At 46.3% G+C, this 25322-nt stretch overlaps 1 protein-coding gene across 1 annotated transcript; it reads right to left on the reverse strand.

Annotated features, from left to right (window-relative positions):
• Positions 1-400: 400 nt before the first annotated feature.
• On the reverse strand, positions 401-25057 carry LOC115129681 (matrix-remodeling-associated protein 5). Its single transcript, XM_029660301.2, has 11 exons — positions 24653-25057; positions 24230-24451; positions 23478-23607; positions 21193-21431; positions 20738-20889; positions 18673-19156; positions 6517-10385; positions 5306-6263; positions 3413-3599; positions 2997-3139; positions 401-2846 (listed from the first exon to the last, which is right to left on the reverse strand). The coding sequence occupies exons 1-11, from the start codon at positions 24733-24735 to the stop codon at positions 1253-1255; spliced, it is 8061 nt and encodes a 2686-aa protein (XP_029516161.2). The 5' UTR covers positions 24736-25057; the 3' UTR covers positions 401-1252.
• Positions 25058-25322: the final 265 nt, after the last annotated feature.

Here is a 25322-nt window from a genome sequence, read left to right on the forward strand (position 1 = left end):
TTTCATAAATCATGAACGCCGATTACAATTAAGTCTGTAGAGTTAAAGCAGTAATTCTTTCAGAGGGAAAACAGTGAACTAATAGGGGATTTCCCACACACAAACAGATGGTTCTCCTTTTAGCAAGAGAGGAACCATGACTGTATAATAAATCCCAGAGCTACGTTTGAAATGTTTACTCTTGGAAGACGGATCCTTAATCTGTCCTGACCTAGTTTGAAGTTCTTACCCCCCTTCCCAAATTGCGCCCTATTCCCTTTGTAGTGTGCTACTTGGACCGGGGCCCATAAACTATGGCTGCACCTTAAAACGCACCCTATTTCCCATATAGTGCATTATTTGGGATGCATCCATAGTCTTTTCTCAAACTTTACAGAAGTAATATTCTCCAAGATTACGATGGATTTTGAGCGTCTCTTTATTAAAAACGTGTAATAGTCCTATACATCAGAGTCTGTTAAAGACAAATAATTTAATTATTTTAGGAGCTGATGTTGACACCTATGAGGGTTGCAAGCAGATCTAAACCATATTGCATGTACAATAATCACAGTAGCGGTACTGTGTGAGTCGCTCCTGTAAATAGCAGGGTTAGCTGTCCTTAAAAAAGCCCTTTGGTTAAGATAGTAAGAGAATATGGATGGTTGTGAAGCAGTTATTCATAATTGTAACACCAGCCGTTGTTGCTTGGACCCCTGAAAACGTCCCCATCGCAGCAGTATTGGATATTTTCTGTGTCAACAGTATATCGTTTCGAATATTTACATTAATCGAACGTAACAAGATATTTAGCTACGCTTATCTACACAGTTTGACACACAATTGTCATTGTCAGCGCAGGAGATGGAAAAGAGAAGCAGCCTAGATGAAAAGTCATATGCTCTCATATACAGTCTGTATAAATGCTACAAATAGTAATACTACAGTTTTTTGCTCTCTATTAAAGTCCTTCATTGCAAAGTGTTTTTTGATGAGTGAAAAATGGCTTTGTCGCAAAATGTTTTTTTGTTGTTGAAACGCAGCTGAAATATGGCCTTGAATGACGTCACAGGACACATACAGCACAGCTACTGCGCACACAGAGGCTCGTTTGTTTAGCTACCGATTGGAAAGTGTATCTTTACTTTGAGTTGACAGCGATGCAAAGTCTCTTCAACATCATGTGGATGGATGAAAAGCATTGGCCGTGCTCAGCTCCTTTGGCAGTTTCTTGGGCATATGATTTTTTTTTAAACTATTTGTCTAAGGCTAATCAGAACACATGTAGATAGGTGGCTTTAGTATCGACCCCTATCACGTTCCTGGCGGTGCATTTGTAGGAGCCCTGGTCTCTCTGTGTGGGGTTCTGGATGATAAGAGAGCCTTGTGGGTGGAGGTACTTGTTGCCAAAGAGGCGTGGCTGGGCACTGACCGCTAGCCGCGCCCTATCCGGCGTCTCCCAGGCAATCTCAGCTCTGGGGATCCCCGTGGCAACACAGTTCAGCTGGACCGCCACGCCGCGGCGAGCGTACATTACAGGAGGCGGGCCATTGGTGATGCGAGGCAGGTACGCGATGACGATGACGGGCACGGAGAGCAGGGCGCTGCCGTATTCGTTGGCCGCTCGGCAGACATAGGAGCCGCGGTCGTAGACGGACACCTGCTGGATGGCGAGCGTCCCATTGGCCAATACGGCGTAGCGACCAGCTCTCTGTGGCCGCCCCAGGACCACCCCACTGGGCAGGGTCCACGTCAGCCGGAGGGGGTCCCCCGTGGAGAGACAGTGGAGTTGGAGGCTCTCCCCATTCATAATACTGATGGGGGAGTTGTAGCGGTTATTGATCTCTGGTTTCCTCTCCGGGGCTAAAGTAATAGTACGTTCCACTAGCCCGGCTACATTCCTCGCCAGGCAGCGGTACATACCACTCTCAGAGACAGAGGGGTTAGTGATGACCAAGGAGCCGTCTGGTCGGTGGAAGAACTTGGAGAACTGGGCACCCCTCATGAGGGGGGAACCATTAGGGAGGATCCAGGTTACCGTTGGGGGTGCTGGGCCTCCTTCAAAGGAGCAGTTCAGGGTCATGGTACTGCCTACCGTTAGAGAGAGGCTCTCTGTTTTGGGCCCTCTGAGCTGCGGCCTCTCTACCATCCCTCTAACCTCCAGGTGGACTATCAGCCTGGCCTCCCCACCCTCGTTGTGTGCGATGCAGGCCAGCTGAGCCGAGTCGGTCCCCTTCGGCGAACGTATATCCAACGTACCGTTACGATGCACCGTCATTCTGCTGCCGTAGTATGGCACCGGGAGGATGACGTTCTCCGGTAACACCCACATGACCCGGGGGATGGGTGTCCCCACAGCCTCGCAGGCCAGCATTGTCCGTTGGTCCCTTATAGCCGTCACTCTGATAGTGTTGACCATACCTCTCAGTCCGTTGATGGTCGGCGGCGTCACAAGGACTTCCACCCTGGTGACTTTGCGGTCCTGGCCGGCACTGTTCCTAGCTATGCAGGTGTAGTTACCAGCATCAAAGCGTTGCGCCTTCCTGACCACTAATGTGCCATCATTATGGACCTGGTACTTAGTGGGGGAGGAGGCAATGGCCCGGTTAGTGGGGGAGAGCCACGTGATGACTGGGGTCGGCTCTCCCTTGGCGCTGCACTTCAGAGACACGGCCTCACCATAAAGAACCCTGACGACTTCAGGGCTTTGAGTTTTGTCTCTGATGATCGGAGGGTCCGCCACCACTTTGACGTGAACCTTCATCTCATCCTTCCCTATCTGGTTCTCAGCGTAGCAGGTGTAGTCTCCTTCCTCTCTCATCCCCACGTCGTTGGCGTACAACGTCCCGTTGTCGAACACCACGTATCTGGGGGGGGGGGGGGGGGGGGGGGGTTGTGTGATTGTTATGCAGTTAATGTGATTTAATAACAGATTGGATGTACATACTGTATTATGTGATTCAATAACATTTTACGGTATGTGTAAAGTTGATGCCGATTCAACAAACACCAAGTACCTGCGGGTGCGCCCACCTCTAACACTACTATCCATCTGTTTCAGTGTGTTGATCATGGTGCCGTCCGGCAGAGCCCAGCGGATCTCAGGGTTGGGGAGGCCAGACGCTACACAGTCCACCTTCAGGTCTCCTCCATACATCACCTTCAAATTCAAAAATATTTATTGTCTATCCAATCGTACATCAGACAGAAAACCGACCGAAATATTTGCACTCACATGCAACACATTAAAATATCACATTAAAAACACCAATGTTCTGCCCCATATGGCACCCTAACCTCTATATAGTGCACAATTTTTCACTAAGGCCCATAGGGCTCTGGTCAAAAGTAGTGCACTATACAGGGAATAGGGTGCCATTTGGGATGTAACCCATTATTTACATAGAAACCTAAGACAAAAGACAGACCAGACCTTCTGACTGGCCAGCAGCTGCTTCTGCTCAATCTTGGCCGGCTTGGTCAGCACGTTAACCCTCAGAAGCATGTAGTCGTCCCCCATCTTGTTTCGGGCCACACACAGGTAGTCCCCATCATCTTTCTCTGTCGTGGCCTGGATGGCCAGAGAACCGTTGGTGAACACCTTTATCCTGGGGTCAAAGCTGAACCCCCCCCAAAAAACAAGCTGTTATTGATTGTGAATAACATTTTTTCCTGCTGTTAATAGCAACCATGTTAGGTCTTCCTTTGATGGTTTTTCAGCTAACCTTTAGGGAATAGAAAATGTGCCTGTGTGATTTCCTTGTAAACCTTCTCATTCATGATAACATCTGATGATGATAGTTGATATACGGTGCCTTCAGAAAGTATTCATACCCCTTGACTTATTCCACATTTTGTTGTGTTACAGTCTAAATTCAAAATGGATTAAATATTTTTTTTTCACTCATCTGCACACAATACCACATAATGACAAAGTGAAAACATGTTTTTAGACATTTGTGCTAATATCTTGAAAATAAAATACAGAAATATCTCATTTACATAAGTACTCACACTCTTGAGTCAATACATGTTAGAATCACCTTTGGCAACGATTACAGCTGTAAATCACTAAGCGCTTTGCACACCTGGATTGTACAATATTTGCCCATTACTTTTGAAGGAATTCTTCAAGCTTTGTCAAGTTGATTGTTGACCATTGAGAGCCATTTTCAAGTCTTGCCATACATTTTCAAGGCGATATAAGTCAAAACTGTAACTAGGCCACTAAGGAACATTCAATGTCATCTTGGTAAGCAACTCTATATTTGGCCTTGTGTTTTAGGTTATTGTTCTACTGAAAGGTGAATTTGTCTTCCAGTGTCTGTTGGATAGCAGACTGAACCAGGCTTTCCTCTAGGATTTTGCCTGTGGTTAGTTATATATATTTTTTAATCATAACTTGAAAAAAATGAGTAGTACTCAGTGATGTGTTGTGTTGGATTTGCCCCAAACATAACGCTTTGTATTCAGGACATAAAGTTAATTTCTTTGCCACATTTTTTGCAGTTTTAATTTAGCGCCTTATTGCAAACAGGATGCATGTTTTGGAACATTTGAATTCTGTACAGGTTTCTTTCTTTTCACTCTGTAATTTAGGTTAGTATTGTGGAGTAACTACAATGTTGTTGATCCATCCTCAGTTTTCTCCTATCACAGCCATTAAACTCTAACTATTTTAAAGACACCATTGGCCTCATGGTGAAATGAGTGGTTTCCTTCCTCTCCGGTAGGATGGACGCCTGTACCTTTGTAGTGACTTGGAGTATTGATACACCATCCAAAGTGTAATTAATAACATCAACATGCTCAAAGGGACGTTCAAAGTCTGTTTTTTACATTCTTACCCATCTAACAATGGGTGCCCTTCTTCGCAAGGCATTGGAAAACCTCCCTGGTCTTTGTGATTGAATCTGTGTTTGCTAGACTAAGGGACCTTACAGATAATTGTATGTGTGGGGTACAGAGATGAGATAAGTCATTCACAAATCACATTAAGCACTAATATTACACACAGTCCATGCAACTTATTATGTGACTTTTTAAGCACATTTTTACTCCTGCCATAACAAAGGGGTTGAATACTTATTGACTTTTCATTTTTTATTCATTTGTAAAAATGTCTAAAAACATAATTCCACGTTGACATAATGGGGTATTGGGTGACATAGCATCTCAATTGAATCAATTTTAAATTCATGCTGTAACAGAACAAAATGTGGAAAAAGTCAAAAGTATAAATACTTTCTGAAGGCACTATACATACAGACAATGGCCTGAAGGGCATATTAGACAGTGAGTGAAAAAGATGCCAGAAGATGCATACCTGTACTGGGAATCCACTAGTTTCTTAGAGGGGGTCCTCCAGATGATCCTGGGCTCTGGTGTTCCTGTGGCAATGCAGTTGAGCCTCAGCAGCCCCCCGTAGACCACGTCAGACCTCTGGGGAGACGAGGAGGTAATCCTGGCCTTGGTGGAGGATGGGAGTCTCAGTACTGTCAGAACGCTGGTTCTCCTGGAGGCTCCTACCGCATTACTGGCCACACACTCATATCTCCCCGCGTCGCCTTGGCCTAGCCCACGGACGTACAGGGTCCCGTTGGGGAAGACAAAGAAATTACGTCCGTTGACGAACTGCGAGGTGAGGAGCTGGACTCCATCGGGCGTGGTCCAGCGCATGACGGGCGTAGGGGCTCCTTTGGCGGTGCAGTGGATGTAGGCCGTGCTGCCCTCGGGGAGGGACATGTTCTCATAGCGAGGTTGTTGGATGACTGGAGGCAAGGCTGCCACATGGAGTCGGACAGAGACGGTGTCGGCTCCCGCCACGCTGCTGCCGATACATTTATAGATCCCTCTGTCTGTGTAGCTGGCCTGGGTTATCCGGAGAGTACCGTTACTGAGGAGTTCCACGTGCTTAGGGCCAGACTGTGGGCCGGGCTGGGGGCCACTGGCTGGGCTGGCAGGGCCCGGGGCTGGGGGCGCAGTGAGGTGGACCCTGTCAGGTAGCACCCAGGTGACCCGGGGCATGGGATGTCCCTGTACCTGGCACTCCAGATCGATGTCGTCCCCGTGGTACACGGTAGCATCGCGGTAGCGTGGCTGGAGCACTCTGGGATGCTGGGCCAGGACCATCAGGGAGACCACCATCTTGTCCACGCCATACTGGTTCTGGACCATACAGAGGTACTGGCCTCGGTCCTGGGGCTGGCTGTTACGGATGATAAACGTGCCGTTGGGATGGACCTCGAACCTCTGGACCCGAGTGTTCTGGGCTATTGTCGCTCCTGCATGAATCAAAATAATGTGTGTTTCAAGACATCGAACAGATTAAAACAATGCAGATAAAGGGTTATTTCTACAACATGTTGTCTGTTGAAACTCATAAGAATGGAGCATAGCTTATATCATGACAAATAGGGTTCTCCTTTTTTGTTACATTAACAGGCTTACATACAGCTGTGTCGTTCTGTAACAGAGGGCGAAGGAGGATGTTCTAGGAAGAGGGGAGAACAGTAAAGGAAGTACTGTTATACATACCAGTGGAGACTCTCGTCCAGGAGAGGAAAGGCTTGGGCTCCCCTACAGTCACACAGGGCAGCTGTGCATCCATCTCTGCATTCACTGTCACTGTCCGCACATCTACATTGGTGATCCGGGGCTTCCCTCTTACAACAGGCCCTGCTACTACGGGGGGTCTCTGACCACCTCCCGACACCCCACCTGATAACCCCTGTGTCTGGGTAGGGGTCTCTGTTCTCTGGCCCCCACCGGACGGACTCTGAGGCCTCGATGAAGACACTGATGAAGTCTGAGAAAAGCTCTTTGTGGTGGTGGAGAGAGTGGTTGTAATGGTCGTCTGTCTGACCATCTGGGTGTTTGTGTTTGTGACTGTCCTGTGGGGTGTTCTGGGTTCTGTGGTGGTTGGTTTAACACCATCAGGCTTGATGTCAGTTGACTCTAGTTTAGTAGTGGTGTGGGAGTCGGCTGGTGGTGGTTGTCTGTTGGGGTCAGATCTGGTGTTTAGGATGGAGTCTCCTCTGTTGAGGATCGGGTTGTTTCTCTGGTCGGGTTGAGAGATGAGGACTCTCTCTCTGTGACTGTCTGGGATGTGGTTGGAGTTGGAGGGAGCCTCCACTGTTCTGGATGAAGGTTGGGTCCTGACCCTAGTGGATGGAGTGTTTAGTACAGGGATCTGAGGCCTCACCCTAGAGGGGAAAACTATGGATGTCCTAACTGATGTGGAGGTGACAGGTGACATAGTGGGAGTAACATACTTTGTTGTAGTAGCAGCAACAGAAACTGCATCATTTTCCACTGGTGTTTGGTCTTTGCCTGTGGTGGAAGTGCTTTCTCTGATGTTATAGTGCCCATCAAAGGTTGTTCTGGGCTTAATAGCGTCTGTTTTATCGGGACCGGATCCGCGATAAGAGCTTTCAGATGTCACCAGCCTTTCAGTGGTGCTAACCCGAGCCTCCTCATGGAAGGACTCTTTTGTTGAGGCACCCGGGGCGTGTGTTGTGCCGTGTGCTCTGGTTATTTCATGCCGGATAGATGGAGACACGCTGTCAATCTCTTTGACCGGTGCCTTTTTAACCTCAGTAGTACCTGTTGTATATCGATAGTCTGGTGTGTTGAGCTGTCCATCTGCTGGCACTCCCGGGCGAGTGTTGCGATTCTCCGGGTACTTGTCAGGACTTGGAACAGGGTGAAGGTCTACAGTAGCGCTGCCTCCCCTTTGTGTTGTCTCGGTTGGTTTAACTGCAGGAAGGGGGACGCTTGTAAATGTCCCCTGACTGGCTGTCGTGTGCACAACCGAGTGCTCTGGGACTGGGCTCGGAGTGTTCGGAGTCTGAGAGGCTCTTTCTGGGGCTGCTCTGTGATGGCTGCTCTGGGACGTTTGTTTATATGTTTCTGTTAAAGAGGCTGTAGAAGACGCCGGTGGGGCTGTTGTGCTCCCGAACAGTGGTTTGGCGTGTGGTGAAAGGGTGTCCTTTGTCTCGGCGCGAGTTGTCGGTTTCACTGAAGGGTCAATCCTGTCTTCGTATAAAGAGACTACTGTGTTCTCTTCGTGACTCACTCGGCCTGATGACGTTGCTTGGCTGCCCGTCGATGGAACTGCGGTATTAAACCTGTCCGTCATGCTTTTGGCCTTGTCGAACGCTTCTATTTTAGTCCATGTGGCAGTGGTTGCCTTGGTAGTTGTTGGGAGCGTGTCCTTCGGTGTGGCTGTGGTTGTAAAATCACTTCTCAATGGATTATTAGGCTTTGGCTTCTTTCTGCCCGTATTGGGCCGTCTTCTCCTGCCCCCGCCCCCATTCCTCCTCCTGGAGTTCTGGTTTCTGAGTCGAGTAGCCACCTCCCCTGGAGTTTCCTTCCTTATATACACAGCTGAAGTGAGCTCGGCCGTGGGAGAGGGTGCGCTGAGTGGAAGATGAGTTATATTAGACCTTGTATGCTGCTTTAGCTGAGTATGTGTGTCTGGTTTAGCAGTTGTGCTCTGAGTCTCGGTGAGAGAGTGATCAAATTCATCTCTCTCTGTTTCCGATTCAGAGTACCCTCGAACTGTGGTGGTGGCGAGGGATGGGTCAAGTTCAGCTCTGTCTAAATATGCGTCACTTCCTTCATTAAAGCTGTTAACAACACTGGGTCCGTTAGCGTCTTTCGGCCCCTGATTATCCTCAGACGTGGGTGAGATATCAGACTCCGCGTCAACATCTGTAACCGCGTCAACATCTGTAGTTAAAGCAGTGGTGGTGGTGCTTTGATTTTCTCCTTGTAAAGAGTCGTTGTGTGAAGAACTGGTCCAGACGTTCACATGCAGCTGACCCAGGGTCTGGGAGTGTGTGTGTGTGACGGTGTGCCTGCCTTCTGTCTCTGTGTGTGTGACAGTGTTACTGAGCTGCTGGGGAACAGATGTGACAGGCTCTGTGACCGGCTGCGTGAAAAGTGCATGATTTGTGGCTGTATCCACATCTGAGTCTGTAGTGTAAGTAGTGTGTCGAGTGGATATATGCGGTATAGTAGTGGGTGTGTATAGCTCCTCCTCTTCTTCCTCATGTAGGTTGTCTGTTGATCCCTCTATGTTGTCCGGAGACTGTGTCTGCTTAGCGCTAGCTGTTGTTGTTGACTCCTGCTTCTTCCTTGTGGTGAGGTGAGTTGAGCTGGGTGTTATGTTAGTGTTACCCTGTCCCTTCTTGTCACGGATTTTGGCCAAAATGTCCGCCCACTTCTCCGGGTCTATATTTTTGTTTGCCACGTTAATCCTCCTTCTCATCTCCACTGTGTTTTTCTTGTCTTTATCCTTTGTCCCTGTCGTGGTTGGTTTTCTTGGTACAGCAGGTCGCCTCCACGTGTTTCTAAATGGATGACCACCACCCCTGCTTGAACTTTGACCTCTCCTCCGTTTCATTAGCTCCACACGGCTCGGGGATGAGGAGGAGGAGAAAGATGAGGAGGAAGGCGAGGAGGGGACTTCCTCCTGTGTGTCCTCATCGTCCCCTGATGCCTCCTCAGTGTCCTCCATGGGGGCTTTGACCCTGGTGTTGACCCCTGAAGCAGACTGTGGCCTCATTCTCCTCAGTGGTCGTATCTCTGCTCCTAACTGTCTGGTGAGAGTCACCTTAGTAGCCAGGGAATACACACCATGCTGGTTCATGGCCACACACTTATAATATCCACTGTCTGTCAGTCGACTCTCTGGGACTCTCAGAGTTCCGTTGGAATACACCAGCGCTCTAGAAGAGTTGGCTCTGTGACTCACTATGTTGCTGTCAGGAAGGATCCAGTTGATCTCAGGGTCAGGAGAGCCAGACACGACACAGTTCAGAGTGAGAGGGACACCGGTGAACCCCTCCACGAGGGTAGGCGCCATCTCATCCCCTCCAAGAGGGGGAGGACTGGAGGACTCCTCGACCGTCAGGCGGAAAGGGAGGACAGTGAGGTCGTCAGAGACCTGGGCGATACAGTAATATATCCCTGAGTCTGAGTGTCCTACAGCTTTAATATCCAATCTACCGGTGCTCAACACTGACACCCTGTTGTCTGGGCTGCTGTATGGTGCCTCCAGCTGGGTCCCGTCTGGCAGCATCCAGCGAACCGCCGTGTCTCCTGAGCTCAACACATTACAGTCCATCACAGCAGGGCTGCCCACTACAACACTCAGCACTGTCCTAGTAGTGTTTGTGTTCTCTATCATGACCCATGTCCTACGGTGTCTGCGCTCCAGCTCAGGCTCCACGGTCTGTGTGAGGTGGGTGCTGAGGATCAGCTTGACGCTCTTCCCAGTGGACTGGGGCCTGTTCAACTGCAGGTCCACAGAGCTCTGCATCAGCCAGGATGGTTGAGCTACCATGTTAGCCTTAACCCCTGTGTAGTACAATGCATCTCTCTCCAGGTCCTGTCTGTACCTGGAGATCAAAGAAGGAAAAAACACATAACATAAAACATAACATAGCAGTATGAAATTAGATGCTTTATATCACGTATTGAACTCAAGGCCCATTCATTCCGGCCTGCGGGTGGTTTGATTATTATTAATATATACAATACCAGTCAAAAGTTTGGGCACACCTACTAATTTTTACTATTTTCTATACTGTAGAATAATAGTGAAGACATCAAAACAATTACGTAACACATATGGAATCATGTAGTAACCAAAAAGGTGTTAAAAAATCAAAATATATTTTATATTTGAGATTTTTCAAAGTAGCCCCCCTTTACACACTCTTGGCATTCTCTCAACCAGCTTCACATGGAATGCTTTTCCAACAGTCTTGAAGGAGTTCCCACATATGATGAGCAATTCTTGGCTGCTTTTCCTTCACTCTGTGGTCCAACTCATCCCAAACCATCTCAGTTGGGTTCAGGTCTGGTGATTGTGGAGGCCAGGTCATCTGATGCACCACTCCATCACTCTCGTTCTTGGTCAAATAGCCCTTACACAGCCTGGAGGTGTGTTGTGGGTCATTGTCCTGTTGAAAAACAAACTAAGTGCAAACCAGATGGGATGGCGTATCACTGCAGAATGCTGTGGTAGACATGCTCGTTAAGTATGCCTTAAATTCTAAATCAATCACCGACAGTGTCACCAGCAAAGCACCCCCACACCATCACACCTCCTCCTCCATGCTTCACGGTGGGAACCAACAATGCGGGGATCATCTGTTCACCTACTCTGTGTCTCACAAAGACACGGTGGTTGGAACCAAAAGTCTCAAATTTGGACTCATCAGACCAAAGGACAGATCTCCACCGGTCTATTTCCATTGCTCGTGTTTCTTGGCCCAAGCAAGTCTCTTCTTATTATTGGTGTCCTTTAGTGGGGGTTTCATTGCAGCAGTTCAACCCTGAAGGCCTGATTTACGCAGTCTCCTCTGAACAGTTGATGTTGAGATGTGTCTGTTACTTGAACTCTGTGAAGCATTTATTTGGGCTGCAATTTCTGAGGCTGGTAACTCTAATGAACTTATCCTCTGGAGCAGAGGTAACTCTGGGTCTTTCTTTCCTGTGGCAATCCTCATAAAAGCCAGTTTCATCATAGCGCTTTTTGGTTTTTCCGACTGCACTTGAAGAAACTTTAAAAGTTCATGAAATGTTCCAAATTGACTGACCCTAATGTCAGATGGACTGTCGTTTCTCTTGCCTATTTGAGCTGTTCTTGCTATATATACTAAATTGTCACACCCTGATCTGTTTCACCTGTCCTTGTGATTGTCTCCACCCCCCTCAAGTTGTCGCGCATCTTCTCCATTATCCCCTGTGTATTTATACCTGTGTTCTCTGTTTGTCCGTTGCTAGTTCATCTTGTTTGTCCCCAGTTTCTCTTTTCTCGCCCTCCTGGTTTTGACCCTTGCCTGTCTTGACTCTGAGCCCACCTGCCTGCCAACACCTGACCGCCGACCTGTACCTTTGCCCTACCTCTGGATTATTGACCTCTGCCTACCCTGACCCTGAGCTTGCCGTCTGTCCGGTACCGTTGCCCCACCTCTGGTTTACTGACCCCTGCCTGCCTTGACCTGTCTATTGCCTGCCCCTGTTGGATTATTAAACCATTGTTAATTCGACGTGTCTGCATCTGGGTCTTACCTTGATTCCTGATACAAATAGGGCTATTTTCTGTATACCACCCCTACCTTGTCACAACACAACTGATTGGCTCAAACACATTAAGAAGGAAAGAAATTACACAAATTAACTTTTAACAAGGCAACACCTGTTAATTTAAATGCATTCCAGGAGACTACCTCATGATGCTGGTTGAAAGAATGCCAAGAGTGTGCAAAGCTGTCATCAAGGCAAAGGGCACCAAAGAACATGGCTGACGTTTTACATTCTCCCAACCAATTGTGCCATTTTATTAATTTATTTTCCGTTTGGTGTAACTTATTTTTTCACTTATTGTGTACATAATGTTGCTGCTACCGTCTCTTATGACCGAAAATAACTTCTGGACATCAGAAAAGCAATTACTCACCGCGGACTGGAAGAAACTTTTTCCTTTAACGAGTCCGACAAGAGGTATATCCTGCTTTCACTGGAACAGGTCCAGATCCAAGCCTTATGCGTGAAGAAAAGACGCCGGAAAAGGGGACGCAGATTGGGCATCCTTCTGAGAATCCGGAGGTGAGCGAGTAAACTCCCAATGCCTTCCATTTTTCTTGCTAACGTGCAATCATTGGAAAATAAAATTGATGACTTACCATTAAGATTATCCTACCAACGGGACATTAAAAACCGTAACATCTTATGTTTCACCAAGATGTGGCTGAACGAAGATACGGACAATATAGAGCTAGCGGGATTTTCCATGCACCAGCAGAACAGAGACGCTACCTCTCATAAGACTAGGGGTGGGCGCGATGTCTAATATTAACCTGTTAGTCCTATAGGGGCAGTATTTCATTTTTGGATAAAAAGACGTGCCCGTTTTAAGCGCAATATTTTGTCACGAAAAGATGCTCGAATATGCTTGGAATTGATAGCTTTGGAAAGAAGACAGTCTTACGTTTCCAGAAATGCAAAGATTTTCACTGTGAGTCCCTTAGAACAAATGTTTCGGGCAAAACCAAGATGTATGACCGACCAGGAAATGCACAGGATTTCTGAGGCTACGTTTTCCATGATCGCCTTATATGGCTGTGAATGCGACAGGAATGAACGGACTCTTTCTCTTGTTTCCCCAAGGTCTCTGCAGCATTGTGACGTATTTGTAGGCATATCATTGGAAGATTGACCATAAGAGACTACATTTACCAGGTGTCCCGCTAGGTGTCTGCGTGGCAATTGGTGCGCAAAAGTCAGGTCCCGGTATTTTTCCATTCAAATCTCAGAACAAACCAGGCTACAAGGACGGTGCTTTCAATGGAGAGAAATATGACAAACCACCTTCAGGATTGATTCAAACAACGTTTTCCATGTTTCAGTCGATATTATGGAGTTAATTCGGAAAAAAGTTCGACATGTAGGTGACTGAATTTTCGGGTTAGTTTCGGGAGCCATATGCATAGTAACAAAAGGGAACGTTGTGTCCTACACAAGAATCTTTCAGGAAAAACTGGACATCTGCTATGTAACTGAGAGTCTCCTCATTGAAACATCTGAAGTTCTTCAAAGGTAAATTATTTTATTTGATTCCTTGGCTGGTTTTTGTGAATATGTTGCGTGCTAAATGCTAATGCTAACGCTAAGCTAGCTATCACCACTCTTACACAAATTAGTGATTTTCTCTGGTTCTAAAGCATATTTTGAAAATCTGAGACGACAGGATTGTTAAGAAAATGATAAGCTTGAGAACAGGCATATTTATTTCGTTTCATTTGCGATTTTTAAAAATCGCTAACGTTGCGTTATGCTAATGAGCTTGAGGCTGTAGTAACGATACCGCATGCGGGATGGGGCGGACTAAGAGGTTAAAGAAGTCTCGAGGTATTGCTCGCCTGAGGTAGAGGACCTTATGATAAGCTGCAGACCACATTATCGACCAAGAGAGTTCTCATCTGTATTATTCGTAGCCGTCTATTTACCACCACAAAACAAAGCTGGCACTTAGACCGCTCTCAACCACCTCTATAAGGCCAAAAGCAAAGAAGAAATGCTCACCCAGAAGCGGCGCTCCTAGTGGCCGGGGACTTTAATGCAAGCAAACTTAAATCAGTTCTACCAAATTTTTACCAGCATGTCACATGTGCAACCAGGGGGAAAAAAAATCCCTGACCACCTTTACTCCACACACAGAGATGCATACAAAGCTCTCCCCGCCCTCCATTTGGTAAATCTGACCAGAATTCTATCCTCCTGATTCCTGCTAACAAGCAAAAACTAAAGCAAGAAGTACCAGTGACTCGCTCAATGCGGATGTGATCAGATGACGCGGATGCTACACTACAGGACTGTTTCGCTAGCACAGACTGAAATATGTTCCGGGATTCATCCAATGGCATTGAGAAATACACCACCTCAGTCATCGGCTTCATCAATAAGTGCATCAATGACATCGTCCCCACAGTGACTGTACGTACATATCCCAACCAGAAGCCATGGATTACAGGCAACATCTGCATCGAGCTAAAGGCTAGAGCTGCCGATTTCAAGGAGCTGGAGACTAATCCGGACACTTATAAGAAATCCCGCTATGCCCTCAGACGAACCATTAAACAAGCAAAGCGTCAATACAGGATTAAGATTGAATCCTACTACACCGACTCTATGCTCGTCGGATGTGGCAGGGCTTGAAAACTATTACGGACTACAAAGGGAAACCCAGACGCGAGCTGCCCAGTGACACGAGCCTACCAGACGAGCTAAATGCCTTTTATGCTCGCTTCGAGGCAAGCAACACCGAGCATGCACGAGAGCACCAGCTGTTCTGAATGACTGTGTGACAACGCTCTCGGTAGCCGATGTGAACAAAACCTTTAAACAGGTCAACATTCACAAAGCCGCTGGGCCAGATGGATTACCAGGACGTGTACTCAAAGCTCAACTGTCAAGTGTCTTCACTGACATTTTCAACCTCTCCTTGACCGAGTCTGTAATACCTACATGTTTCAAGCAGACCACCATAGTCCCTGTGCCCAAAGAAGTGAAGGTAACCTGCCTAAATTATTACCCCCCTGTGGCACTCACATCGGTAGCCATGAAGTGCTTTGAAAGGCTGGTCATGGCTCACATCAACACACTCTCCCGGACACCCTAGACTCACTCCAATTCGCATACCGCCCCAACAGATCCACAGATGACGCAATCTCAATCGCATGCCACACTGCCCTTTCTCACCTGGACAAAAGGAACACCTATGTGAGAATGCTGTTCATTGACTACAGCTCAGCGTTCAACACCATAGTACCCACAAAGCTCATCACTAAGCTAAGGACTCTGGGACTAAACACCTCCCTGTGCAACTGGATCCTGGACTTCCTGATGGGCCACCCCCAGGTGGTAAGAATAGGCAACGACACTTCTGCCACGCTGATCCTTAACACTGGGGCCCCTCAGGGGTGTATACTTAGTCCCCTCCTGTATTCCCTGTTCACCCACAGCTGTGTGGCCAAACACGACTCCAACACCATCATTAAGTTTGCTGACGACACAACAGTGGCAGGCCTGATCACCGACAATTATGAGACGACCTATAGGGAAGAGGTCAGAGAACTGGCAGTGTGGTGCCAGGACAACAACCTCTCCCTCAATGTGAGCAAGACAAAGGAGCTGATTGTGGACTACAGGAAAAGTCGGGCCAAACAGGCCCCCATTAACATTGATGGGGTTGTAGTGGAGTGAGTCGAGAGTTCAAGTACCTTGGTGTCCACATCACCAATGAACTATCATGGTCCAAACATACCAAGACAGTAGTGAAGAGGGCACGACAGGGGCCTGAAGAGATTTGGCATGGGTCCCCAGATCCTCAAAAGGTTCTACAGCTGCACCATCGAGAGCATCCTGACCGGTTGCATCACCGCCTGGTATGGCAACTGCTCGGCATCTGACCGTAAGGCCCTACAGAGGGTAATGCGAATGGCCCAGTACATCACTGGGGCCAAGCTTCCTGCCATCCAGGACCTATATAATAGGCGGTGTCAGAGGAAAGCCAGAGTTGTCAGAGACTCCAGTCACCCAAGTTATAGACTGTTTTCTCTGCTACCGCACGGCAAGGTGTTCCGGAGCGCCAAGTCTAGGACCAAAAGGCTCCTCAACAGCTTCTACCCCCAAGCCATTAGACTGCTGAACAATTCATAAAAATCGCAACCGGACAATTTACATTGACCCCCCCTTCCCTTTTGCACACTGCAGCTACTTGCTGTTTGTTTGTTACCTATGCATAGTCACTTTGCCCCCACCTACATGTACAGATTACCTCAACTGGCCTGTACCTCCGCACACTGACTCGGTACCGGTGCCCCCTGTATATAGCCTTGTTATTTTTTATTGTGTTACTTTTTATTATTACTTTTTATTTTAGCCTACTTGGTAAATATTTTCTAAGTAAGCATTTCACAGTAAAGTCTACACTTTTTATTTGGCGCATGTGGCAAATAAAGTTTGATTTGATTTGGCTACTTTAACCTGTTGAAGCTATGGGGGCGCTATTTCATTATTGGATAAAAAAACGTTCCCGTTTTAAGCGCAATATTTTGTCACAAAAAGATGCTCGACTATGCATATAATTGGCAGCTTTGGAAAGAAAACACTCTGACGTTTTCAAAACTGCTAAGATATTATCTGTGAGTGCCACAGAACTCATGCTACAGGCGAAACCAAGATGAAACCTCAAACAGGAAATGAGCAGAATTTTTGAGGCTCTGTTTTTCCATCGTCTCCTTATATGGCTGTGAATGTGCCATGAACGAGCTTATGCTCTCTGCCGTTCATCCAAGATGTCTGCAGCATTGTGACGTATTTGTAGGCATATCATTGGAAGATTGGCCATAAGAGACTACATTTGCCAGGGGTCCGCCCGGTGTCCTTTGTCTAAATTGGTGCGTAATTTTCAGCTGCACCCATTTTCCCATGCGATTCAGAGGGGGAAGCACACTTCCACTAACTATATATCATCGAAGAGATATGTAGAAAAACACCTTGAGGATTGATTCTAAACAATGTTTTCCATGTTTCCGTCGATATTATGGAGTTATTTTGGAAAAAGTTTGGCGTTTTTATAACTGAATTTTCATTATTTTTGGTAGCCAAACATGACGCAGAAAACGGACCGATTTCTCCTAAACAAATACTCTTTCAGGAAAAATGGAACATTTGCTATCTAACTGAGTCTCCTCATTGAAAACATCCGAAGTTCTTCAAAGGTAAATGATTTATTTGAATGTTTTTCTGTTTTTTGTGAAAATGTTGCCTGCTGATGCTAACGCTAAATGCTAATGCTAGCTATCAATAGCTATCAATACTGTTACACAAATGCTAGTTTTGCTATGGTTGAGAAGCATATTTTTGAAAATCTGAGATGACAGTGTTGTTAACAAAAGGCTAAGCTTGAGAGCTAGCATATTGATTTAATTTCATTTGCGATTTTCATGAATAGTTAACGTTGTGTTATGCTAATGAGCTTGCGGATAGATTTACACAATCCTGGATACAGGTTTTTTTAGTAGCTAAACGTGACGCACAAAATGGAGCGATTTCTCCTAAACAAATAATCTTTCAGGAAAAATGGAACATTTGCTATCTAACTGAGAGTCTCCTCATTGAAAACATCCGAAGTTCTTCAAAGGTAAATGATTTTATTTGAATGGTTTTCTGTTTTTTGTGAAAATGTTGCCTGCTGAATGCTAACGCTAAATGCTATGCTAACGCTAAATGCTGCTACACAAATGCTTGTTTTGCTATGGTTGAGAAGTACATTTTTGAAAATCTGAGATGACAGTGTTGTTAACAAAAGGCTAAGCTTGAGAGCTAGCATATTTATTTCATTTCATTTGCGATTTTCATGAATAGTTAACGTTGCGTTATGGTAATGGGCTTGAGGCTGTAGTCACGATCCCGGATCCGGGTTGGCTCGACGCAAGAAGTTAAAGAATCTCAAATATAAAATGTATTTTAATTTATTTAACACTTTTTTGGTTACTACATGATTCCATATGTGTTATTTAATAGAATTGATGTCTTCACTATTATTCTACAATGTTGAAAATAGTAAAAATAAAGAAAAACCCTGGAATGAATAGGTGTGTCCAAACTTTTGACTGGTACTGTAAATGTATTTATTTTTTTGTGGGAAAAAACGATCTCAATCAACATTTAAATGACTAAAACCAAATCAAGACTGTGTAGAAATGATAATGGACCCACATTTACAGTCTCTTCACTCTGTCTAGCGAGCTAACAGTCATCGAAACAAAAGCTAGACAGTCAGGGAGCATCGAAAAATGGAGTGAGGACAATGTTTTGCACATTTTGATGGCGAGGAAATACAATTCATCATAAGTGTGGCCCTCCGGACCTCGGTGAAGACCGAATGCGGCCTTTGCGGAAAATGAGTTTGACAACCGTGCCCTATATCGAGGACCACTCTAAAATGAACACATAAAATCACATAATAATCACATATGGGCAAATCCTAACTTCCACAAATGTTCACGTGCATTGGTCTCATTGCATGACTAAGTGAAAATGTTACTCAAGTAGAAGTTGGAATTTGGCCCATAATGATAAATTAAAAAGCGTTTTCTTAATCCAGCCTACCTGTAGCTGGGCACCGGCTCCTTAGTCAGCATGATCTCTCTTTGCAGGTGAGCGGGCGTGTCGCTATAGTAGGCAATCAGCCTCCAGAGTCTCTCATAATTGTCCCTGTTGATGGGACACTCCAGATCCACGGAGATACTCACATTATAGGCCAGCTGCAGAGGGTTGACCTGCTCCCAGCTGACCTTAGACGACTCCCTGCGGGGCTCTCCGATGCTGCACTCCAGATCCACTTTGTTCCCATGCTCGTCCGTCAGGCCTAGGGTAATGTTGCCGAACGACCCCTTGAACTCCTCCAGGGTCATGACCTCGGTCTCTGTGTCCTCTTGGGTCGTAGGTCGATCAGGGGAGGTGATAACGGGGCTGGAGCAGACCAGTGTGTCCAGGCCCAGGACTTCTTTCATTCGTAAGTTCTTTGGGGAGTAACATATAAAGCAGAGCTGACCTCCTGGGTAGGCCCTGTCCTTTTTACACTTCAGCACACCTACGAAGAAAGGAAAATGAGAGGGAACATTAGCATCATTATTCAATGTTTGAAATTCCAAATGTGAAGTTTGGTTAGGGTTTGGACATACATTTTCAAGGAACAAATGTGTAAAATGACAGCTGCATTATGCTTTGAGCATTGATCCAATTGTATCTGACATCACTGACGAATAGGTACATTCACTGAGTAGCTAGTAAATCAAATAAACTCAGCAAAAAAAGAAATGTCCCTTTTTCAGGACCCTGTCTTTCAAAGATAATTCGTAAAAATCCAAATAACTTCACAGATCTTAATTGTAAAGGGTTTAAGCACTGTTTCCCATGCTTGTTCAATGAACCATAAACAATTAATGAACATGCACCTGTGGAAAGGTCAGTAAGACACTAACAGCTTAAAGACCGTAGGCAATTAAGGTCACAGTTATGAAAACTTAGGACACTAAAGAGGCCTTTCTAATGACTCTGAAAAACACCAAAAGAAAGATGCCCAGGGTCTCTGCTCATCTGTGTGAACATGCCTTAGGCATGCTGCAAGGAAGCATGAGGACTGCAGATGTGGCCAGGACAATGAATTGCAATGTCTGTACTGTGAGACGCCTAAGATAGCGCTACAGGGAGACAGAATGGACAGCTTATCGTCTTCGCAGTGGCAGACCACGTACAACAACACCTGCACAGGATCGGTACATCCGAACATCACACCTGCGGGACAGGTACAGGATGGCAACAACAACTGTCCGAGTTACACCAGGAACGCACAATCCCTCCATCAGTGCTCAGACTGTCCACAATAGGCTGAGAGAGGCTGGACTGAGGGCTTGTAGGCCTGTTGTAAGGCAGGTCCTCACCAGACATCACCGGCAACAACGTCGCCTATGGGCACAAACCCACCGTCGCTGGACCAGACAGGACTGGCAAAAAGTGCTCTTCGCTGACGAGTTGCGGTTTTGTCTCACCAGAGGTGATGGTGGGGTTCGCGTTTATCGTCGAAGGAATGAGCGTTACACCGGGGCCTGTACTCTGGAGCGGGATCGATTTGGAGGTGGAGGGTCCGTCATGGTCTGGGGCGGTGTGTCACAGCATCATCGGACTGAGCTTGTTGTCATTGCAGACAATCTCAACGCTGTGCGTTACAGGGAAGACATCCTCCTCCCTCATGTGGTACCCTTCCTGCAGGCTCATCCTGACATGACCCTCCAGCATGACAATGCCACCAACCATACTGCTCGTTCTGTGCGTGATTTCCTGCAAGACAGGAATGTCAATGTTCTGCCATGGCCAACGAAGAGCCAGGATCTCAATCCCATTGAGCACATCTGGGACCTGTTGGATTGGAGGGTGAGGGCTAGGGCCATTCCCCTCAGAAATGTCCTGGAACTTGCAGGTGCCTTGGTGGAAGAGTGGGGTAACATCTCACAGCAAGAACTGGCAAATCTGGTGCAGTCCATGAGGAGGAGATTTATGTCTCAGTTGTTGAATCTTGTTATGTTCATACAAATATTTACACATGTTAAGTTTGCTGAAAATAAACTCAGTTGACAGTGAGAGGATGTTTATTTTTTAGCTGAGTTTACATAACCTGGTGAGTTTTTTTCCCAGTCGGCGAACCACTTCATCCTGCAGTCACATGTCCAGGGGTTCCCATGCAGGAAGAGGTTCTCCAGCTGGGGCATTCCTCCCAGCAGCTTCTGGGGTAGCGAGGTCAGCCTGTTCTCCGACAGGTACAAGTGCCTGATGTATCGATAAAGAGACAGGAGGGACATTATAACATTAGCTTCAGGAACATCTTGTCTCCATCTCAATTCCTCTTTCCGTGATTCCTCACATCATATTTCCTTGCCTCATTTTCATTTTAGAGAAGGTACAAGGTCCCGCCCCTCTGACCTTCTTCTACAATGGGTTTTGAGAAGGCGGTGAGGAGAGAGGACGCAAATAATCTATGAAAGACGAATCGAGAAAGCGCCCGATACTAAGATAAAACCAAATATTGTCCAGAGCATTATGGGTACTGTAGTTCCTCATGCTAGGCTTCACCTGAGGGTAGAGACGTGGAAGTGTCCCATCATGGAGAAGGTGGAAAAGGTAGAGGGGTGGAGCTGCTGCAGTCTGTTCCCCTCCAGCTGTAGGAGACGTAGGGAGGTGAGGCCCTGGAAGGTGTCTGGGTGAATGAACTCCAGACGGTTGTGGTCCAGGTGGAGTCTGGTCAGAGACCACAGACCCTGGAGAGTGTGTCTGTTGATCTCCTTCAGTTTGTTATAGCTCATCTTCAGCATCTGAGGGGGAGAAAGGCAGAGGGGAGTGAGTTATCATCCTAATAGAATAAAGCAGGGTTTCCTAAACTTCAAATAACCAAAACATCGTCAAATTTGGATTATTTGAATCAGCTGTGTAGTGCTAGGGCAAAAACCAAACGTGCACCCAGGGGGGGGGGGGGGGGCAGGGTGCAGGGCCAAGTTTGGGAAACTCTGGAATAGAGCATAGTAGAATAGAGTAGAATATAATAATAGAATGGAACAATTGCCTGGTACTATACTCTATATCCTACTGTACACTACTGAGGTGATATTTCATGTTGATCAACATTTCCTGTTTATTACTGGAAGCACAGACACGAGCTGCCCAGTGACACGAGCCTACCAGATGAGCTAAATTACTTCTATACTCGATTGAGGCAAGCAACACCGAAGCATGCATGAGAGCATCAGCTGTTTGCGGACGACTGTGTGATCGCGCTCTCTGTAGCCAATGTGAGTAAGACCCTTAATTAAACAGGTCAACATTCACAGACGTATTACCAGGACGTGTACTCCGAGCATGCGCTGACCAACTGCCAAGTGTCTTCACTGACATTTTGACTACCGACCCATAGCACTCACGTCTGTAGCCATGAAGTGCTTAATAAGGCTGATAAACACCATTATCACAGAAACCCCAGACCCACCATAATTTGCATACCGCCTCAACAGATCCACAGATGATGCAATCTCTATTGCACTCCACTCTGCCCTTTCCCACCTGGACAAAAGGAATACCTACGTGAGAATTCATTAACTACAGCTCAGCGTTCAACACCATAGCGCCCTCAAAGCTCATCACTAAGCTAAGGACCCTGGGACTAAACACCTCCCTCTGCAACTGGATCCTGGACTTCCTGACCGGCCGCCCCCAAGTGGTAAGGGCAGGTAACAACACATCTGCCACGCTGATCCTCAACACGGGGTCCCCTCAGTGGTCTGTGCTCAGTCCCCTCCTGTCCTCCCGTTCACTCATGACTGCATAGCCAGGCACAACTCCAACACCATCATTACGTTTGCAGATGACACAACAGTGGTAGGCCGGATCACCGACAACAATGAGACAGCCTATACAGAGGAGGTCAGAGACCTGGCCGTGTGGTGCCAGGATAACAACCTTTCCCTCAACGTGATCAAGACAAAGGAGATGATTGTGGACTACAGGAAAAGGAGGACCAGGTACACCCTCATTCTCATTGATGGGGCTGTAATGTAGCAGGTTGAGAGCTTCAAGTTCCTTGGTGTCCACATCACCAACAAACTATCATGGTCCAAACACACCAAGACAGTCGTGAAGAGGGCACGTCAAAGCCTATTCCCCCTCAGGAGACTGAAAAGATTTGGCATGGGTCCTCAGATCCTCTAAAATTTCTACACCATCGAGAGCATCCTGACTAGTTGCACCACTGCCTGGTATGGCAACTGCTCTGCCTCTGACCACAAGGCACTACAGAGGGTAGTGCAAATGGCCCAGTACATCACTGGGGCCAAGCTTCCTGCCATCCAGGACCTCTATACCAGGTGGTGTCAGAGGAAGGCCCTAAAAATTGTCTCTCTGCTTGTTCTCTCTGCTACCGCACATCAAGCAGTACCGGAGGGCCAAGTCTCGGTCCAAAAGGCTTCTTAACAGCTTCTACCCCCAAGCCATAAGACTCCTGAACAGCTAATCCAATGGCTACCCAGACTATTTGCATTGTCCCCCCCCCCCCGTTTACACTGCTGCTACTCTCTGTTTATTATCTATGCATAGTCACTTTAACTCTACCTACATGTATACCGTATATTACATCAATTACCTCGACTAACCTGTGCCCCCGCACATTGACTCTGTACCGGTACCCCCTGTATATAGCCTCGCTACTGTTATTTTACTGCTGCTTTTTAATTTTTTTTTTTTTTTTAAATGTAAAGTTACTTATCTATTTTTTTTTTTACTTAACACAAATTTGAATTAAAACTGCATTGTTTGGTTAAGGGCTGTTGTATTCGGCGCACGTAACAAATACAATTTGATTTGATTTGTACCTGTAAGGACATGAGATCCCTAAAGGCCCCGTTGGGAATGTGGTAGAGATCATTCCCATGCATCATCAGAAGCTCCAGCTTCCTTAACCCAGCCAGAGAGGTTTGAGTCACATGGTGTATGGTGTTAAACCTAAAAGAAACAACAATGACACAAGCAATTCATGACTGACTATTAACTTACTTGACTTGTTCTTTGTGGAGCAAAGTGCCTTCATTTCTGACTATGTGAGAAGACATTGTTAAAGACCTGACGGAACTTAAGACCTCCGTGATCAAAACATTGTCAATTAAAAGTGGTATTGTATTTGGGAACATACACAGTGGGTGGGCTTCTCTGTTCTTTTTAAGAAATGGCTCAAGCTCATAAGTGAAATGACTCAGTAAAAAGAATGGGGTATATAATAAGCATATAATAAGATTACATCAGACTTCACTGTAGGCATATTGCATTATGCACATTTACTTGTGAGTTGGAGAGAGATTAATTTCAGTCACATGCTAAGCACATTTGAACAAGTACTTAATTGTAAACAATTCTAAAGGCCTCTAATGAAAAGTGACTTTTTGATTGCTTATTATTTATTTTTAGTGGTCTACAATGCACATGCATAAATAAAAATCGTATACATTATGCACTTCACATTTTACCCATACTGTACGTCTATCGGTATAAACTATTGTGCATGATGCTTGTTTTTTAGGCCTACGGTCTCATTGCGGGTCATTGAATAAAGCCAATCCACCAGGCTTACCCCAGGTTCATGCGCTCCACTCGTCTGGATATGCCGGCGGGCACCGCGAGCAGGGAACGGAACGTGCAGTGCACCTCTGTGGCCTGAGGGCACGTGCACTGGCGCGGGCAGGGGAGACTTGTAACTGGCACCATCAGCATGGACAGTATCAATATGAATGCGGCGAGACGGGCCATCTTCAGCTGCTCATCCATCCACCACAAAGTGTTCTTATCACTGGAGCTGGTCGAGGGTTACAGATTCATTATAGGACTATTTCAGTAGTACCTAAATACAAATGAAAAGATGATCTCTGACAAAATACTTCACAGTAGAGAAAATCGATAGACTATGCGCGAAATTAGGGACCACTCTATGAACGCATCGTTACGCACATCAAACATGGTATGACCTGAACCGAAAGGAAAATGTTAAACATCTCACCTTATAATTTGTATTAACATTAATTTAGATCCAGACTCACTGTATCCCATTTTACCATGGCTTTGGCTTCTCCTCAATGCCATTCTTCACGAAGCGCAGAACTCCATAGTTATAAAGTCCTATAATGACAAACTCCCCAAAGAATAACATAGTTACAAGAAATTCCGATGTAAAATCCGTAGACAGAAATGCGCACAGGGCTTCGATAGACTGTTTGAAGTATCCGTTTTGTTTCGTGTGTAGCCCTTGAGAGGCTTTGCAAAGAAAATTACAATTTTGCCCAAAACTTTACAGTGCAGGATGCGCCTTCCACCGAGAGCAAGGGGTGAGTGAATGGCTAATCGTTTCCAACATACAGTCAGTTTGGAGAAGCAGAAGGACCCAGTGAGGGGTGACAAAGTGAGATAGAGGTAAGAGACTGGCAACTGCTGAAGTCGGCTACAGTAGGTCGTTACAATAAGGATATCGTTTTTCCATTCAACTACGTGCATAATCATTGTGCCATCACATTGACGGTTGGCCACTTACAAGAATCGCTGCTTTGAGACTTTATCTTCATTACATGAATGCATTCATTTATTTAAAAAATAAGGGAGATACCACAGGTTACTTCTTTTCTCTATTCTACTTATCTGCTGTGGAGGGAGATACCAGTAGCCTACTCCTTTTC

The sequence above is a fragment of the Oncorhynchus nerka genome, linkage group LG5 (assembly GCF_034236695.1).
Source record: "Oncorhynchus nerka isolate Pitt River linkage group LG5, Oner_Uvic_2.0, whole genome shotgun sequence".
Taxonomy (NCBI): domain Eukaryota; kingdom Metazoa; phylum Chordata; class Actinopteri; order Salmoniformes; family Salmonidae; genus Oncorhynchus; species Oncorhynchus nerka.

Bases quoted from the DNA above. Each gene is read 5' to 3' on its own strand.
- LOC115129681 (XM_029660301.2), bottom strand. From the start codon at position 24,735: ATGGCATTGAGGAGAAGCCAAAGCCATGGTAAAATGGGATACAGTGAG. The intron at 24,452-24,652 runs GTGAGATGTTTA...ACCCTCGACCAG, and splicing joins ATGTTAATACAAATTATAAG to CTCCAGTGATAAGAACACTT. The intron at 19,157-20,737 runs GTTATGTAAACT...CTTTCTTCGTAG, and splicing joins CTGGGAAAAAAACTCACCAG to GTGTGCTGAAGTGTAAAAAG.